Raw genomic sequence first — 19,653 nt, 5'->3', positions numbered from 1 at the left:
GAAAAACTGAACAGACGTGTGAGGCTGGGTTCACACTACGGTTTTCCCGTCCGTCAGCCGCATACGATTTATATGAAAAACCGTATGCGGCTGAAACGGACGGGAACGTATGGAACCGCACATATGTACGTTTTCCATTGACATTAATGTTAAAGGAAAACGTATGCGGTTGCCATACTGTTTTAAAAACGACCGCAAAACCGTGGTTGAACACGGTTTTGCGTACGTTTAAAAAACGTTTTGCCAGCAAATCGTACGCACCCGGATGCATCTGAGTGCATACGATTTGCAATGCATTCTCTATCTATACGTTTTCCCGTCCGGGCCCGTACGTTTTCAATACTGAAATCGTATGCGGCTGACGGACGGGAAAACCGTAGTGTGAACCCAGCCTGAAAGAGCCCTTAATAGTTTGATCTATTGGCTTGAGATACGAATATACCTGGCGAGTAAAAATGCTGTCCCCCCCAGATTTGTAAGGGTTCCTACACCCATGGCTGAATCTAATGGAAACATTTCTGATATACAGCCTACTGCCACTTTTACTGTCAGCAAGGCAAAATGTTCTTCATTCAGCCAATGGCCGATTTTCTACATCTAGGCAATGAATCAAATCATTTAACAGGACTCCAGACTACTCACTCCACTTGGTAAGTTATTGCATAACTGATTGTTTCGTCCACACAATGAAATGCGTCAGCTGAAGCCTGTTAGACAGCCTGTCCACACCGCTGTGGGAGAACGCTGACAGTCTGGAGGCCATTGGAGCGGTGAGAGATGTAAAACGGCTGTCCGGTTTTGTGCAGAGGACTGGCTGATTTATAAGGCATAGTTACTTTGGTATTCCTGCAATCGATTACCAAGCAAAGTGAGCAGCCTGGAGTCCTGTTGATTGATTTGATCAGAGCTTCTAATTGTATAGTTTTGAGGTGAGTGCATTGATCTTAGTTGTTTTTAAATAAATGTGCTAAATGGTAGAACACTATGAAGAGTGATTTTCTCTCTTACTTTTTGAGTGTAATTACAATATTGGAGTAATTTTTGAAGATAAATGAAGGGGTTTTGTATTAAAAACTGGAAAAGGCTCTTTTAGATCTTATACTAATTAAGGTCACGAAATTCTGGTGAGTCATTCTTGTAGAGCACTGGGTGTGGCGCACAATATTATGAAGAAGGATTGTTGTTGTTTTTTTGGAAGGCGAAGAAAAGATATATTGTTTCCAGGAGTGGTTATGCACAACGGTGTTTGAAGAAGAACAAGAGGACGTATCATTTGTTTTCACTTGGGTTTTATTTTTTTATAACACAAGATTGTAAATTGTGAGACACTTTATGGTGTCCGCTTAATAAACTGTGAAGTTTTTTCTCAGTTTAGTTCTCAGGCCTTGTACACACGACCGAGAAACTCGATGGGCGAAACACATCGTTTTGCTCGTCGAGTTCCTTGTGAAGCCGTCGAGAAACTCGACAAGCCAATTTTCTCCATTCCCGTCAAGGAAATAGAGAACATGCTCTCTTTTTGGCTCATCGAGTTTCTCGACAGTTTCCTCGACTAAAGTGTACACACGACCGATTTCCTCGGCAAGAAAATATCTCCCAGCAAGTTTCTTGCTGGTTTTTGCCGAGGAACTTGGTCGTGTGTACGAGGCCTCAGAGGAAAATGATCTCCTCTGCAGCCGGTTTAATAAACTGAGAACTTCAGTTCTCAGAGGGAGAACAGAGGAGAAGTGTTTCCTCTGAAAACAGCCGAGATCTGTGTAAAAGTGGGTGGGCTGCCTGTAATCTCGTGAGATATTGTGAGATTACAGTGCAGCCGAGTTCAAAAACTGAAACGAACTAAAGTTTAAAAGAACATCTAATTACATGTTTTTAGACATGTGATAATGATATATATATCCTGTATATATACACACATGGGTGTGTGTATGTATATATATATATATATATATATATATATATATATATATATATATATATATATATATATATACATATACAGTATATATACACACAAATACATGAATATATATATTCATGTGTTTGTGTATAAATGTGTGTGTGTGTATACATATATATAAATACTGTATATATGTGTGTGTATACACATATATATATATATATACAGTGAGGAAAATAAGTATTTGAACACCCTGCTATTTTGCAAGTTCTCCCACTTGGAAATCATGGAGGGGTCTGAAATTGTCATCGTAGGTGCATGTGCACTGTGAGAGACATAATCAAAAAAAAAAATTCCAGAAATCACAATTTATGATTTTTTAACTATTTATTTGTATGATACAGCTGCAAATAAGTATTTGAACACCTGTCTATCAGCTAGAATTCTGACCCTCAAAGACCTGTTAGTCTGCCTTTAAAATGTCCACCTCCACTCCATTTATTATCCTAAATTAGATGCACCTGTTTGAGGTCATTAGCTGCATAAAGACACCTGTCCACCCCATACAATCAGTAAGAATCCAACTACTAACATGGCCAAGACCAAAGAGCTGTCCAAAGACACTAGAGACAAAATTGTACACCTCCACAAGGCTGGAAAGGGCTACGGGGAAATTGCCAAGCAGCTTGGTGAAAAAAGGTCCACTGTTGGAGCAATCATTAGAAAATGGAAGAAGCTAAACATGACTGTCAATCTCCCTCAGACTGGGGCTCCATGCAAAATCTCACCTCGTGGGGTCTCAATGATCCTAAGAAAGGTGAGAAATCAGCCCAGGACTACACGGGAGGAGCTGGTCAATGACCTGAAAAGAGCTGGGACCACCATTTTCAAGGTTACTGTTGGTAATACACTAAGACGTCATGGTTTTAAATCATGCATGGCACGGAAGGTTCCCCTGCTTAAACCAGCAGATGTCAAGGCCCGTCTTAAGTTTGCCAATGACCATTTGGATGATCCAGAGGAGTCATGGGAGAAAGTCATGTGGTCAGATGAGACCAAAATAGAACTTTTTGGTCATAATTCCACTAACTGTGTTTGGAGGAAGAAGAATGATGAGTACCATCCCAAGAACACCATCCCTACTGTGAAGCATGGGGGTGGTAGCATCATGCTTTGGGGGTGTTTTTCTGCACATGGGACAGGGCGACTGCACTGTATTAAGGAGAGGATGACCAGGGCCATGTATTGCGAGATTTTGGGCAACAACCTCCTTCCCTCAGTTAGAGCTTTGAAGATGGGTCGAGGCTGGGTCTTCCAACATGACAATGACCCGAAGCACACAGCCAGGATAACCAAGGAGTGGCTCTGTAAGAAGCATATCAAGGTTCTGGCGTGGCCTAGCCAGTCTCCAGACCTAAACCCAATAGAGAATCTTTGGAGGGAGCTCAAACTCTGTGTTTCTCAGCGACAGCCCAGAAACCTGACTGATCTAGAGAAGATCTGTGTGGAGGAGTGGGCCAAAATCCCTCCTCCAGTGTGTGCAAACCTGGTGAAAAACTACAAGAAACGTTTGACCTCTGTAATTGCAAACAAAGGCTACTGTACCAAATATTAACATTGATTTTCTCAGGTGTTCAAATACTTATTTGCAGCTGTATCATACAAATAAATAGTTAAAAAAATCATACATTATGATTTCTGGATTTTTTTTTTAATATGTCTCTCACAGTGGACATGCACCTACGATAACAATTTCAGACCCCTCCATGATTTCCAAGTGGGAGAACTTGCAAAATAGCAGGGTGTTCAAATACTTATTTTCATCACTGTATATATATACTGTATATACATATATATATATATATATATATAAAAATACTGTATATATATATATATATATATATATATATATACACACATACACACACACATATATACAGTATCTATATACACACGTATGTGTGTGTATATATATATATATATATATATATATATATATATATATATATATATTTTATGTTGTTAATATTCATTTTTAACCCACTGGTGCTGATATTAGGAAGAAATAAGCCTTCTTCCTCTTATCACACCAGCTTCTCTCCCAGATTCTCCACCTCTGAGCTGGTGAATCTGGAAGGGAGATATTTCAGTGGAAGAGCAGTGAAATCTTCAGATCTCGGTTTATTAAACTGGCCGTTTGTGACAAAACAGCCATGTGCTGCGATGAGAAGTGAAGAACATGTTCTCTGCTCCTTATCTCCGTTTATTAAACTGGCAATGCTCTGTGATAAGCCATGATCATCATGATCTCGGCTTATCAAGGTTTATTAAACGTACACCTATATTTGTAGACACTTAATTTGAACAGTTTTATTATATTTTTGTGTTAATGATTTTCACACTATATGCCCTTACTTATTTATTGGTTTCTGTAGCTGTTTGTACACTTTCATTATAGCAGCGTTTAGTGATTTATGGAGGTAATAGCGCAAAACCATATACAGTATTTTTACATCTAGGGTTATGCTCAAAGCCCCTAGGCAAGGAAACAGAAAAGTCAGGGATCGGTGGTTCAATCGCCCTGATCTCCAACTGCAATGTATGCAAAAGACATCAGGGTTTAGTTAGACATCTGATAATTCAGTAAAGCAGATCTGTACCACATTAATAAAGGCCTATCCATATATATATCTATCTATATCTGCATGGTACCGACTTTCTTGTCCAACGGTTGAGATCTAATTAATTTTTTTTTTTTGTACATACTTGATTTGTTTCAACTTACCCCCCCAATATGTGACTTCATGCACAGATGTCTATGCAAGTCGCACGTGAAATTGCAAAAAGTGGTACAGGAACTACTTACAAAAATATTTGACTGCTTCCTATGCAGACAATAGGGTGCAACTTGTCACTGGTGTGACCGGAGCCTAAATTGTTAACCTGTAAAGGCTTTTAAGATGTCACCTGTAGTTTGTTGTCATTCCATGGGTGTGTGCATATTTAACCACTTTAGCCCAAACCTCTTTTTGACACTTGTTGTTTACAAGTTAAAATATTTTTTTTTGCTAGAAAATTACTTAGAACCCCCAAAGATTTTTCTAACACCCTAGAGAATAAAATGGCGGTCGTTGCAATAGTTTGTCACACCGTATATTTGCAGCGGTCTTACAAGGGCACTTTTTTTTGAAAAAATACACTTTTTTGAATTATAAAATAAGTAAACAGTAAAGTTAGCCCTTCTTTTCTTTACTATATTTTTTAATAATGTGAAAGATAATGTTACGCCGAGTAAATTGATACCCAACATGTCTTGCTTCCAAATTGCACCCGCTCGTTGAATGGCGACAAACTTTTACCCTTAAAAATCTCCAATGGCGAGGTTTAAAAATGTCTACAGATTACCAGTTTTGAGTTACAGATGGGGTCTAGGGCTAGAATTAGAGTGAGAGCAATACCGATTGCCGTGATAGATAGAGCTTTCTTTTGGTGGTTTTTGATCACCTCTGCAGTTTTAATTTTTTGCGCTATAAACAAAAATAGATCGACAATTTAGAAAAAAAATGCAATATTTTTAACTTTTTGCTATAATAAATATCCCCAAAAAAGATCTAAAAAAAATTTTTTTTTCCTCAGTTTAGACCGATACGTATTCTTCTACCTATTTTTGGTAAAAAAAAAAATCACAATAAGCGTTTATCAATTGGTTTGCGCAAAATTTATAGCGTTTACAAAATAGGGGATAGTTTTATGGCATTTTTATTAATATTTTTTGTACTACTAATAGCGGCAATCAGCGATTTTCTTTCTTGACTGCGACATTATGGAGAACACATCGGACACTTTTGACACATTTTTGGGACCATTGTCATTTTTACAGCGAAAAGTGCTATAAAAATGCACTGATTAATGTGAAAATGACAATGGCAGTGAAGGGGTTAACCACTGGGGGGGCGCTGTAGGGGTTAAGTGTGACCTCATGTGTGTTTCTTACTGTAGGGGGCGGGGCTAGACGTGTGATGTCACTGATCGTCGTTCCCTATATCAGGGAACAGACGATCACTGACAAGCTGCCACAGAGAAGAACGGGGAAGGTTTGTTTACTCCCCGTTCTTCAGCTACTGTGACCCGATCGCGGGCCACCGGCCGCGATCGGGTCCACGGGTCCCGCGGGCGCGGTCATGGAGCTTCGGACTGGGTCGCGAGCGTGCCGTTAGCTGCACGCTCGCGACCCACGGCTGGGTTCTTAAAGAGGAGGTATATATACGTCCATGTGCCCAGCCATGCCATTCTTTCGACGTATATAGTCGTGCGGCAGTCCTTAAGTGGTTAAAAAAAAATGGGTTACTTTTATTCCAATTACAAGGAATGTAAACATCCCTTGGAATAGAAAAAAAGCATGACAGGACCTCTTAAATATGAGATCTGGTGTCAAAAAGACCTCAGATCTCATATTTACACTAGAATGCAATAAAAATGTTTTTTCAAATGTCACTTGAAAAAAAAAAAAAAAAAATTCTCCTTTAAGAGCTATGGGCGGAAGTGACGTTTGACGTTGCTTCCACCCTCCCATGCTATGGAGTCAAACGGGGGCCATATTCCCTTCAGTCGGCAGCCAGGCATCCACAGGAGAGGACCTGATCGTCTCCGCCGCAACCAGCGGGTCCGGTAAGCGGCGGAGATGACCGGGGCGCGCCAGAAGAGGGGTGAAACCTCTTTGCCACTGATAAAAGTGATCTCGTGGTGAATACACAGCGGAGACCACTTTTCTAATGAGAAATGCACAGCGTTCCTGAAAATACCGGGGTTATGGCAGCTAGCTGCTGCCATAACCCCTGTTTTTAGCGTCAAAGTACTGACGTATGGGTACGTCGTTTTGCGCGAAGTGGTTAAAGTTAGACAGGTTAGGTATTTATTTACTTGGAGTAATATCATCTTTTTTAAATCACCAAAAAATTGGGTATTATATTGTGTTTGTGTGCACTAAAATTCATTAAAGTGTATTTTTTCCTGAAAAATCTGTGTTTGATAAACCGCTGTGACATAAAAAATAATGTAACAACCACAATTTTTTTCTTATTAAAAATATATGTATAATGTTTAAGGGGGTCCAAGTACCGTAATTTCCTAGCAAAAAAAAAGGGTAAATTTTTACATGTATGTGAGAAAATTCAGAATTCGCCCAATATTGAAGTGGTTAAAAACAACAGAAAATGGACAATAACAATGGTATGGTGCCGAGCATTAAGTTCCCCTTCAGAGAGGGATGTCAGGCTTGCCAAAGAAAACAAGTTTGATGAAGTTATGTTTGACTTACAACCAATGCACCAGCTCTCAGTCCAGGGTCATAGGGTACTCTAAAGCTTTCTGGAAGTAGAGATTCCTGGAGTTTTTCAAGCTTTTGGCGTAGTTGTGCGATAACTGAAAAAAAATATGACAAAATGCTTCAAAAACTCAACACAATACAAATATAGTTTCCAGTAAATTAACGTTTATCATGCATCTTTGTTCCTTAAAGCAGAGCTTCATCCTACCTAACAACCATGGGCCAGATCCTCAGAGCGAGTACGCCGGCGTATCTACTGATACGCCGACGTACTTTCAAATTACCCGCGTCGTATCTTTAGTTTGAATCCTCAAACCAATATACAACGGCATCTGGGTTCGATCAGACAGGCGTACGCCTTCGGAGCGTAGATGCAATACTTCGGCGCCCGCTGGGTGGAGTTCTCGTAGTTTTCCGCGTCGGGTATGCAAATTAGTTATTTCCGTCGATCCAAGAACGTACGCGCGGCCGTCGCATTTTCTTACGTCGTCTGTAGTCGGCTTTTTCCGGTGTATAGTTAAAGCTGGTATTTTGCGGCTTATAGGTAGACTTGCCATGTTAAGTATGGCCATCGTTCCCGCTTTTAATTTGAATTTTTTTTTATTCTTTTTTTTTGCGTAAGTCGTCCGTGAATCGGGATGGACGTAACTCACGTCTAAGTTAAAAAAAATGACGTCCTAGCGACGTCAATTAGCGCAATGCACGGCGGGAAATTTCGGAACGACGCATGCGCAGTTCATTCGGTGCGGGGACGCGCTTCATTTAAATGAAACCCGCCCCCTAATCACCGATTTGAATTCCGCCGCCAGAGATACACTACGCCGCCGTAACTTACGGTGCAAAATCTTTGAGGATTCGAAATTCCGCCAGGTAAGGTACGGCGGCGTAGCGTATCTCTGATACGCTGCGCCCATCTATTTCTCTGTGGATCTGGCCCCATGTTCCTATTATTAGTTATAGCCTCTGTCTAAAATATTTAAAAAAAAAATTTTTTTGGCATAAGCACCTTTTTTATTAAAAAAATCCTGCTACTTTTACTCCTGGTGTCATAAAGCTCAGGAGTCAACTGTCATCCTCCACTACTCAGCATAGTGTTGCTACCACGCAGATCGGAACCAGTTCAGGCAGGGATTTAAATATTTGACATACCATTAGTATTTATAACAATACCCAATGTGGGAAGAGCGATAATTAAGAAAAACTAATTTAAAATTCTTCGGGAAGACTGTAGCAATCCAAAACTAAAACAAATTGAAAGAGATTTATCAAAATTGGAGCAGCCAGAATCTAGAGTGGCTGGGCGTGGCAACCAATCAGCTTCTATCTTTCACTTTTAAAGCTTAAAGAGGCGTTCCAGCCTGTCCAGGGAGCCCGCAATGTCGACAGTTTTACCCCCTGCTAGCAGCCGATGAAAGGGGTAAAACCGCTCGCAATGCGCTGCTGCAGCAGTGCATTGCCAGCGGTATAGCTGCACTGTCCCATTGATTTCAATGAGCAGCAGCGGTGAAGGAGCGTTAAACACACCGCTCCAAAGATGCGGCTAGCAGGACTATTTTTACCGTCCTGCTAGCGCAACGCTCCAGTGTGAAAGCTCTCGGGCTTTCACATTGGAATGAATGGTGCAGCTGTTTAAGGGCATTTTGCAGGCGCTATTTTTTTTTTTGTTTCAAAAGTTTTTATTGAAAAGAGTGGTTACAGAACAATGCATTGTCATTAGTCAATAAAATGCATATCTGCGGGCGCAGCCGCAGTGTAAAGAATATAGTGAAAACAGTATAAACAGTACAAGCAGTATAAACAGTACAAACAATCATGAAAGCATATCAAATCAAAACTCTCATATGAAAACATGTTTTTTTTTTCGTTCAACAATTGTCATTGAAAAGAGTGGTAACAGAACAAAGCGCACAATGCATCTATAATAGGCATTACCATGCAAGATTGCGGGCGCAGCCGCCGCGTAGTAATTATCGTATGAACCCTGTACACTAGAAACTTTCTTAACATCGTAGAGAATCGCAAAATTTTTTTTCAAGGAGAACATGCGTGTGGCACATGGCACTTCAAGGGCAGTGGGAAGTAAGAGGAAACGACCAAGGGGTCGATGAATGATCATCTAATGGCATGGGCGAGTGGAAACAAGGAGGAAATAGATCTATCAATGTAGAATAGGGTTATACAACCATGAGAGTGAGGGAGTTGCATGGAATAGTATATGTGAAGGGATCAGGATGGGGGGAAGGTATGATAGATAATAGGAGAACCGGGTTGGGTGACACCATGCGTGATCGCGTAGCAAGTTGAGAGAAGGGGTTGAGTAAAAGAGGGGGGTATCTAGGGTTAGTGTAAGCGGGGGGAGAATAATGAACAGGTGTGGGAAACTTTTGGTTTCCCACCACAGCTCTCGGAAGTCGATCATGAGACATAAGCCTTATATTCATCTGTCGTGGTAAAGTGCAGCCAGCAAGCCCACGATTCGGTGTATTTAGATGGCGTGTCATGTGCCTGATGCATCAGGTCCTCCATGTCTGCAATTTTTTGTATACTTTTGAACCAGTCAGGTAAAGACGGTGGTTCAGGTGATCGCCATTTTGCAGGTATACAAAGTTTCGCTGCGTTGACCATGTGCATGGCCAGGGACCGTATGTAGGTCTTTGGTGGTATGTTGGAGTGGTGGAGCAGAAACTGCGCCAGTGAAAATTAAAGGTTATAGGTGGTTATATAGTTCGTGAGGCAATGGACTTCTTTCTAGAATGGTTGTAATTTAGAACATGACCACCAGATGTGAAAGAATGAGCCAGTTTCGGTTCCACACCTCCAACATTGTGGGGAGACAGTGGAGTATATGTTATGTTATATTTTAAATGCGTTTTCTTGTGTGTGTACGTCAGTGGCGGTTCGTCCATAGGGGGCACCGGAGCGCCGCCCCCTCTGGCTCTCGCACAGCCACTGAAATACATAGATTCATGCATTGCATGAATCTATGTATTTTCGCCACTGCCGCCCACTATTCAGATGGCCGGATGGTGAGCGCCGGCCACCTGAATAACGGCAGCTGGTTGGCTGTGTGGAAGTGCCTATCAGAGCCAGTGGCTTTCCGTGTACAGCCCTCAGGCTGTAGTCGGCTTCCGAATGCTTATCCTCGAGACGTACCGGCGGTGCGTTCCTTGCATAAGACTGACAGGCGTCACAGCCAATCAGGTTCACCGGTTCTGGTTACCGGTAACCACCTGATTGGCTGAAGCGTCATCGGGGCCGGAGAAGACATCGAGGGACGTGGAAGGAGGATGGCTGACCCCCAGAAAGGTAAGTGCCGGGCGGAGGGGGAAGGGACATTTCACAGGGCACAGCGGCGACAATGGGCACAGTGGCGACAATGGGCACAGTGGCATCGATGGGCACAGTGGCGACAATTGGCACAGTGGCGACAATTAAAGGGCACAGTGGTGACAATTAAAGGGCACAGTGGCGACAATTGATGGGCACAGTGGCTGCGTTTGATAGCATGGCACAGTGGTGACAATTTATGGCACAGTGGCTGTGTTTGATGGCATGGCACAATGGCTGTGTTTGATGGCATGGCACAGTTACTGCGTTTGATGGCATGGCACAGTGCTGACAATTGATGGCACAGTGGCTGCGTTTGATGGCATGGCACAGTGACTGCATTTGATGGCATGGCACAGTGGTTGCGTTTGATGGCATGGCACAGTGGCTGCGTTTGATGGCATGGCACAGTGGTGACAATTGATGGCACAGTGGCTGCATTTGATGGGCACAGTGAGGCTGCAATTGTTTTTTTTTTCCTTTGCGCCCCCCCAAAGTTTTTTAGCACCAGCCACCACTGGTGTACGTTCACTGTCCCCTTATGTATGCACGTGTATATGGCTTCCCAGTTTTGGTCCGTTAGGTCGATGGAGAGTTCTGTTTCCCATTTCTGGCTTGCCCAGTTAAGTTTCGGACAGAGGTCTGGGAATAGCAATGTATATGTAGAAGAGATTAAGTGGGTTAGAGGTCAAGTACTCATGCAGAGTGTTTCGAAGGGGGTGAGTCGTTGGGACCAGTCAGGCTGTGGATGGGGTTTGTCAAAGAAGTGTCTAATCTTCGCGTGAGAAGATTTGCGTGAGAAATTAAACGGTCGTTCTCTAAGAAGTGTTCCGCACGAATATGTGTATGGGGCCAAATGTCTGATAAAAAGGAGGAGGAGAGTCCCGGGGCGAAGTCTGGATTGTGTCCAAGAGGGGTCATTGGGCCTAAAAGTGAGGAGATTTGGTACTTAGTGCACGCTTCTCGAGCACGCTATAGCGCCTGCAAAACGCTCCAGTGTGAAAGGGGTCTGCATAGATTCACTTTAAAGCGGAGGTCTGGTAAAAAAAAATAAAAAATTTAAAGTCAGCAGCTGCTAACACTGTAGCTGCTGACATTTAATAAGGACACTTACCTGTCCTAGTCGCCAGCGATGTCAGCCCCCGCCGAGGCCGATCTTCGATCCTGGCAGCTCCAGGCACCGCCATCCACAGTAAGGGAAACAGGCAGTGAAGCCTGTGCGGCTTCACTGCCCGTTTCCTACTGCGCATGTGCGAGCAGCGCGGCACTTTGTGAATGGGCCGGCTGCTTTCTGGGATACACACAGTTCCCAGAATGCAGCGCGCCCCATTCACAAGAAGAAACCGAGTGTAGGAGGAAGAGAATCCACTGCGAAAGACGAAGAGACATATTTGGGACTTTCGCATAGAAACAGCTATTTAGGGTAAGTAAAACATTTTATTTATTTATTTTAGATTTTTGGTGGAAAGATTTTTTCAGGGTGGAACTCCACTTTAAGTGGCACACAATCAAATGTCTGGGCATAACTTGGATGGCATACATAACTTATAATTTGCTGCTCATTGGCCAATTTGAATCACAGAAGGTCTGTTGAACTGTACTACATTACAATATGCAACCTACTAAGAAACAGTAATCGCCATTTACCTTGTGAGGTAACGTCGTACTTCTCAGCAGAGACACATTTAATCTCCATGGTGACTTTATGTAAGACTTCAGTAATTTGAACCTGTTTAATGAAGTCATTTAGCATAGCAGTTCCACAACCTCTTAGGTAAGCTTCCAGGATGACAGCAAACCTCTGCTGATAATGCATTGACTGCGCAATCTCACTTCTCAGAAACCAGAACAAGAAGTGACCAATTCTCTTGCTCTGCAAAAAGAACCACATTTTGAAAAATGCCTTTAAAACTGATTTTTGTTCATGTAGCAAATTGAAAGAAATAATATTATAACTAAAAGCAAGGAAAAAAAAGCAAGGAAAAATGCATTTCTGTGGAACTTTCCTCTAACTTCTCTTAGTTCTTAGCTTCTATGGTAGGGTTGTACTTTACATAACTACATCATGAAAAGAAACACGATGAACTTCATTTTTTTCAGCACGTTGTGTTTTACGTCACCGCGTTCTGACACGATCTGTTTTTTAACTGATGGTGTGTAGGCACGACGGACCATCAGTCAGCTTCATAGGTTAACCTATGACAACGGTCCTTCAGACCGTTGTCCTCTGGTTAACCTATCGTGTGTACAAGGCCTAAGAGGGATTTTAATTGTTAAAAGGTATCAGTCAGGAGAAGGGCACAAATGAGTTTCCAAGACATTATATATACAATAGAACACAGTGAAGACAGTCATCAAGTAGAGAAAATATAGCACAATAGTGACATCACCAAGAACTGGACATCCCTCTGAAATTTATGAAAAGACGATAAGAAAACTGGTCAGGGAGGCTGCTAAGAGGCCTACAGCAACATTAAATGAGCTTCAGGAATATCTGGCAAGTACTAGCTGTGTGGTACATGTGACAACAATCTCCCGTAATCTTCATATGTCTGGGCTATGGGGTAGAGTGGCAAGACTGAAGCCTTTTCTTACAAAGAAAAACATCCAAGCCCTGCTAAATTTAGCAAAAACACATCTGGCCATAATTCCAAAAGAAATATGTTTGGTGCAAAAACAACACTGCACTTTACCAAATGAACACAATACCTACAGTGAAGCATGATGGTGGCAGTAGCATGCTTTGAGGCTATTTTTCTTCAGCTTGAACAGGGGCCTTAGTCAAGGTAGAGGGAATTATGCACAGTTCTACATACCAGTCAATATTGGCACAAATCCTTCAGGCTCCTGCTAGAAAGCTGAACATGAAGAGGGACTTTATCTTTCAGCATGACAACAACCCAAGGCATACTTTCAAATCAACAAAGGACTGACTTCACCAGAAGAAGATTAAAGTTTTGGAATGGCCCAGCCAGAGCCAAGACCTGAATCCGATTGAAAATCTGTGGGGTGATCTGAAGCCAAATTAAGACGTGCCATGCTGATAGACTCATACACAAAAAGACTGAGTGCTGTAATAAAATCAAAAGGTGCTTCAACAAAGTATTAGTTTAAGGGTGTGCACACTTATGCAACCATATTATTTAATTTTTACTTCCCTCCACCTAAAATATTTCAGTTTGTTGTTCAACTGAGTTGTACAGTTTATAGGTCACATTAAGGCTGCATTCACACCTGAGCGTAGCGTTTTGCCGCGATTATGCAGCGTTTTTTACCACGTTTTGCCGCAAGATTTGCAGCGTTTTTTACCGCGATTTGCCACAAATTTGGACACGTCTAGGGTCACCAATGTTAAAAACAGAAAAACGCCCAAATCTGCCTTAAAAAAAGTCCCAGAACTTGTTTGAGCTTCAGGCGTTTTTGAACTTCTGGCTTCAGGCGTTTTGTAGTGGAGATGTGAACCATCTCCATAGAGAATAATAGATTTCTTCCACTCCAGCGTTTTGTAGCTTCAGGCTTCAAGCTACAAAACGCCCAGGTGTGAATGGGGTCTTAAGGTGGAAAAAGTTCTAAGATGATTTGTCTTTGTCTTTTACATCACAGAAACCCGACACAGGGGTGTTTAGACTTTTTATATCCACTATATATATATATATATTTTTTTTTTACTTCTTTTTTTGATTCCACATATGTACTCTATAGTGGTCTCCTGCGTTTTCTCGGAGCATGAATACCATTTATGATTGCCTTAATGAAGTGCTACTGCTTTTGAACTCTGTGTTGTGCAGATTCCTATTTCTAATAAAAATGTTTATGGAGAAAAAAAAAAATTATGAAACTTCCCCTTTAAGTACGTTTTCCATCTGCCCACATGTCCCATGCTACAGACTGGCGGGAGTTTCAAGCAGAAAAACAAAATATTGATCAGCATTGCCAGGAGCTCCGAGGTTATTGCCAGGAGCTCTGAGGTTAACATTTATTGCAGCTGTCCACTTGTTTTTGACGCAACTACAGAATCCAATTGCTATTTACTGCAAGGATGCACATTACATTTTATATAACTAGGAAGCTGCACCATACCTAAGACACTGACTTGTCGAGATGAATATATGTATGAAAAAATAAAAAGTCACCATCTATAGCTTACTCTCAATGCACGCTTCAACAGGAACCTTGATAGAGCACTGTCATGGTATGGCTCAAACTTAACAGCCTGTACATGAGAAAGAAAATGAACATAACTGAATCAGCATATTTTCTTACAAGTCAATTCAATGGAAAAGTTAGAACGGTTGTATACATTTCTGTTGAGTGAGGCTGCCAGATATTTTTCGGCCTGGAGTCTACAATAAATTTAACTGACAAAATACTAGCACTGGGTAAACCAGCTGCACTACATCTCGGAACTCACTGGCTGCAGATGCCCTCACCTAAGAAGGCTGCCACCAGCATTTCATCAGGGGCAAGCAAACTGAAGATTTGGCAAGTAAGCACTCTACGTAAAAAAAATACTGACAATATCCCAAATTTAAAAAAATATTGTTATAGCATGGGTATGATTTTATTGCATTTTTTATTAGGAGACTGTAGCTCCTCATTAACTTCTGATCTTTTCCCAGGTCCTCTGCAACTCAACGGGTGACATGTGACTCATTCCCAGATTGTGACGTGTACTGCACATGTCAGTGTAGTGTGTTCTTGTCATTTGGCTGGGACCAAACAGAGCACGATAAATGCTCTGGCAGTCATGTGACGATTTGTTGAAAAAAGAATATCTTTCTAAATATCTATAAAATTGTTTTACAAAAAGCCCATAAAACAAATAGTTATTTATTTTCATTAACATTCATTTACTTTAGAATGAAAACTTGGTAGTCTTCCTAACCCTCAACATGGCATTCCTGTGCTGTTGTAGGGCAGCTCTGGATTGGCCAGCACAGTTTTGCCATTCTGAACAAAAAAATGATATGCACTGGTAGGATCGCCAGATATTTATTCTCTGCTGATCTAAATTTCAAACTAGCATCCATCACAGTTAGGTGAAATAAATTTGGAGCAAAAGAGGAAAAATATATTTTTGGGTATTTAATACAATAGGCAACATGCCATAACTGCATCTCTATCTCTATTCACACTGGGGCGGGAGGCGTGGTGGCGGTATAGCGCCGCTAAAAATAGCGGCGCTATACCGTCGGAATTACCGCGGGATTCGGCCGCTAGCGGTGCGGTATTAACCCCCGCTAGTGGCCAATAAAGGGTTAATATTACCGCTGTTTCCCATTGTTTTAAATGGGAAGGAGCGGTGAAGGAGCGGTATACATACCGCTCCTCTCACCGCTCCAAAGATGCTGCTTGCAGGAGATTTTTTTCTCTCCTGCCAGCGCATTGCCTCAGTGTGAAAGCCCTCAGGCAAGAAGTTGCCAGGAAGCACAGATAAAGTGAGTATGCTGTTAATGGGCAAGGTGACAGTGTTTCTTATTTAAAGTCCGCCCAAAAAAAATATTAAAAGCCAGCAGCTACACATACTGCAGTTACTGGCTTTTAATAATAGGACATTTACCTGTCCTGGAGTCCAGCCATGTTGGCACCGCATCTAGTGTTTTCATCAGCTGTCGGGTGCTGCCACAGCCATTGCAGGTAGGGGAACACGGCAGTGTAGCCTTACGGCTTCACGCCGGGAACCCTACTGCACATGCGCAAGGCCCCGCTCCTCTCTCTGATTAGTGATCTGATACCAATGGGGTTTAATGTTGCCTAATACTGCATGAAGTTTGTTGTCTTCTTCACACATGGTAACATACTAGTTGATTAACTGGATTACAATATTGGCTATTATATGCTTATGTGTGTAACTCTATAAAGAAAATTAAACTGCAAGAATGCTCCGAGTCAGGAGCTGATCTCAATATTTTACAGCTATTTTAAAGCACTGCAGACTCAACTGGTACAATATACACAAGTATATTACATAAAATATGTATTCTAAAAAACACTGGGGTAGATTAAGCAAGCAATTACGCCTGCGTATCCATAGATACGCAGCGTAATTGCTAAGTAGCGCCGGCGTATCAACTTTCTGTATTCAGAAAGCTCGATACGCCGACTGTAGCCTAAGATACGACTGGCATAAGGCTCTTATGCCGTCGTATCTTAGGCTGCATTCTGACGCTGGCCGCTAGGTGGCGTTCCCGTAGTTGTCAGCGTAGAGTATGCAAATTGCATACTCACGCCGAGTCACAAACGTACGCGTGCCCGGCGGCCGTGTTTTACGTCGTTTTTGTTAAGTCGCTTTCGTCGTAAGGCTGCTCCTGCTTTTAGGAGGCGCAGCCAATGGTAAGTATAGACGTCGTTCCCGCGTAAGTGGATCGTGAATGGCGCTGGACACCATTTACGTTCACGTCGAAGCAAATGACGTCCTTGCGACGTCATTTGCCGCAATGCACGTCTGGAAATTTTCCCGACGGAGCATGCGCAGTACGTTCGGCGCGGGAACGCGCCTAATTTAAATGATCCACGCCCCCTACGGGATCATTTAAATTACGCGCGCTTACGCCGGCCCCTTTTACGATATGCCGCAGCAAATTATGGAGCAAATGCTTTGTGAATGAAGCGTAGCTCAAGTAATTTACAGAGGCGTAGCGTAAAAACGGTACGCTGCGCCGCCGTAGCAGTGCGCGCCCCTACCTGAATCTACCCCACTGATATTAGAACAGAAATAATAAAAAAAAAAATGTATTGCTTCAGGAAACTGGCATGCAAAACAAAGAAATACTATATTTATAAATGAATACTAAAAGCATTTACAGTATGCCAAGGAAACACACCTACATACTGATAAATTATTAGTAAGCCTTTGTATTCACGCAAATAAAAAGAGGTACTAAGGAACTACATGTGATTTTATGCAAAGTACGGATTACCTGTACCAGCTGTAGAAGATAATGAAGGACTTCATCATTCTGCAAACACTCCAGTTTCTGAACTGCCATGGCTCGTACATTTTCATCAGAAAAGTTGCAATCAAGTAGCTGAATTGTTAGGCCAACATCCAAAGGACAGTCATCCCATGCTTCCCTTTTATTTAACAGCTGATATGTTTTGGCCACCATCTCCTGATCTCCCCACTTTACTGAATTTAGCAGTTTAGGGTAAGCCTCCGGGTGCTTCATAACTTCATATCTAAAATGCCACATGAGCTCTTGGTCTTCTGGTGTCAAGGGATGCAGGGGATCTGTGGATATAATTTCTTCAAGCTGCTTCCGTAGTTGGTTGGGCATTTCAGACCTTGCCCTGTCAAGTTCAGGATCAGACACGGACTTGTGTTTAGGAAGGGCTACCGGATGGCAGTATTTGTCTAAACTCAGAGAAATGGCCATTGAAGTATCTTTATCGGGGTTAGTGGCAGAAGTCAGTTTATCTGCATTAATACTTCCTTGCTCTTCCCCTTTACCAGGTATTTTCCACATGTGAAGGACAAATTCCCCCTGTCTTAATAAGAATCTGTGATCAATTAATAACAGGTTTACATAGTAAAGAAGCTGGTTTTTACATTTGGAGTCAGAGCCAGTAGCGTCTGCTGCATAGGGAGTTCCTTTGTTTGAGACAGTCTGAGCCTTACAGCAAATTATTTGTAGATTCAGAAGGGCGCCTTTAGGCAAATCTTTGATTTTTATATCAAATTCCAGCCATGTGTTCCATAGAACTTCTTCTGTAAATGGCTTACAAGATGTCCTCCTTTGGGAAAGCACCTGCTGTCCATGCTGAATGTTGGCTTCAACAAACACTATAAGTTCAGTATTTCTTGGCAAAACTGGGATATCAATTCCAGTAATTTTTACTCTGAACTTTCTATTGCAATCCCAAAGAGATATTGTAAATATCTTCTCATGGTCTTTTCCCTCAATAGTAAGCTGTTCGTGATAACCTGTTACTCCAGTGCAGTCGTCAACCAAAGGCCACTCTTCTTTCTGGACAATGTCTTCAGATGAATCAGGGGGGAGATCAAGAACAAAATGGATCTCATCTGCACTCTTAATACATTGTCTTATGTAAAAAAAATCTTTAAGTGGCGAGTTCCCAATGATGTACTCATCTCGCCCACAAACTCTTAGGACAAAATCTTGCTCACTGTGTTCCTCTGAAATGTCCAGCAATGATTTCTTCTTGGCCATTTTTGTAAAGAAGGACTGAAGTACTTCATCCGGTGTGTCATCAATGGACACCCTGATTGTATGGCTTGTCATGCCCTTGTGTAGAATTATGAAAATATTATTGGAAGTAAGTTTTTTAGATAAATGCTCTGGAAGTGGCACTGATGTTACCCAAGGGTCCATAGAATATAGCCTGGCATCTCTTTTAACAAGCTCAATCATACGCGGAGTGACTAGTCTACGGCGGGTGAATTCTAGTTCATCATCATGTACATTGCTGACATCTGTCACATCATATCCAATTAGATAATTTAACTTTTTCTGGTACTCCACTGTCTCTTCAGAGGATTTTTGCTTTTGGATGATATAAATCTTCCCTACAGTTTTTTGTAAAACCTTCCAGTACATTATGCAGTCTAATGTTTGAATCACCTGATGTTTGTCATATATTTCATACCACTGACCTTTTTTCTGATACTGCAAGAGGAACTGGTCTGGACTAAGTCTGTGGTAGAAATCACTATTGTGACTTTTCTCTATTGCATTCATCCACACTTGTGCTTTCATCTGCTCAACTGTGCAATTTCCAGCAATTTCCAAGAGAATTGTATCCGGAGCCTTGCTATTCTTATGGCTAGTGGGCAGAATGAATTCTATTGGTATAAGCTCCATGGAGAACACGTTGGATGTTGCAGCTGAGTGGGGTCTCATTTTTCTTCTTCTCCTCTTATTTTCATCTCTTAGTACAACCGGCTGGTCATAATTCTCCAGCGCCATGCCAGCTTCAAGCTATGAACAGAAAAAGAGTATAAAAAATACAAATTGACATTTTTATTTTGCTATCATTTTATTTTTGGCACTTACTGTACACAGCTTATATTTTTGATACTTTATAAATAACTAGAATAGCAGTCTTATACCCTGTTAGCCAATCATTGCAGAAAGTTGGGAGT

The 19,653-nt window shown here is 41.8% G+C and overlaps 1 protein-coding gene across 2 annotated transcripts in view; it reads right to left on the bottom strand.

Moving 5' to 3' along the window:
- The window catches only part of PIK3CG (phosphatidylinositol-4,5-bisphosphate 3-kinase catalytic subunit gamma), a 73,367-nt gene that overhangs the window by 21,891 nt on the left and 31,823 nt on the right, over positions 1 to 19,653 (bottom strand). For both annotated transcript variants that reach the window (XM_040343530.1, XM_040343531.1), the window contains exons 2-5: positions 17,471 to 19,489; positions 14,698 to 14,763; positions 12,198 to 12,423; positions 7,215 to 7,318 (exon numbers count right to left, since the gene is read on the bottom strand). In XM_040343530.1, the coding sequence (XP_040199464.1) occupies positions 7,215 to 7,318; positions 12,198 to 12,423; positions 14,698 to 14,763; positions 17,471 to 19,489 (2,415 nt within the window). The remainder of the gene's footprint in view (positions 1 to 7,214; positions 7,319 to 12,197; positions 12,424 to 14,697; positions 14,764 to 17,470; positions 19,490 to 19,653) is intronic.

The sequence above is a fragment of the Rana temporaria genome, chromosome 3 (assembly GCF_905171775.1).
Source record: "Rana temporaria chromosome 3, aRanTem1.1, whole genome shotgun sequence".
Lineage (NCBI taxonomy): Eukaryota > Metazoa > Chordata > Amphibia > Anura > Ranidae > Rana > Rana temporaria.
This window is presented reverse-complemented; position numbering and strand designations above follow the sequence as displayed.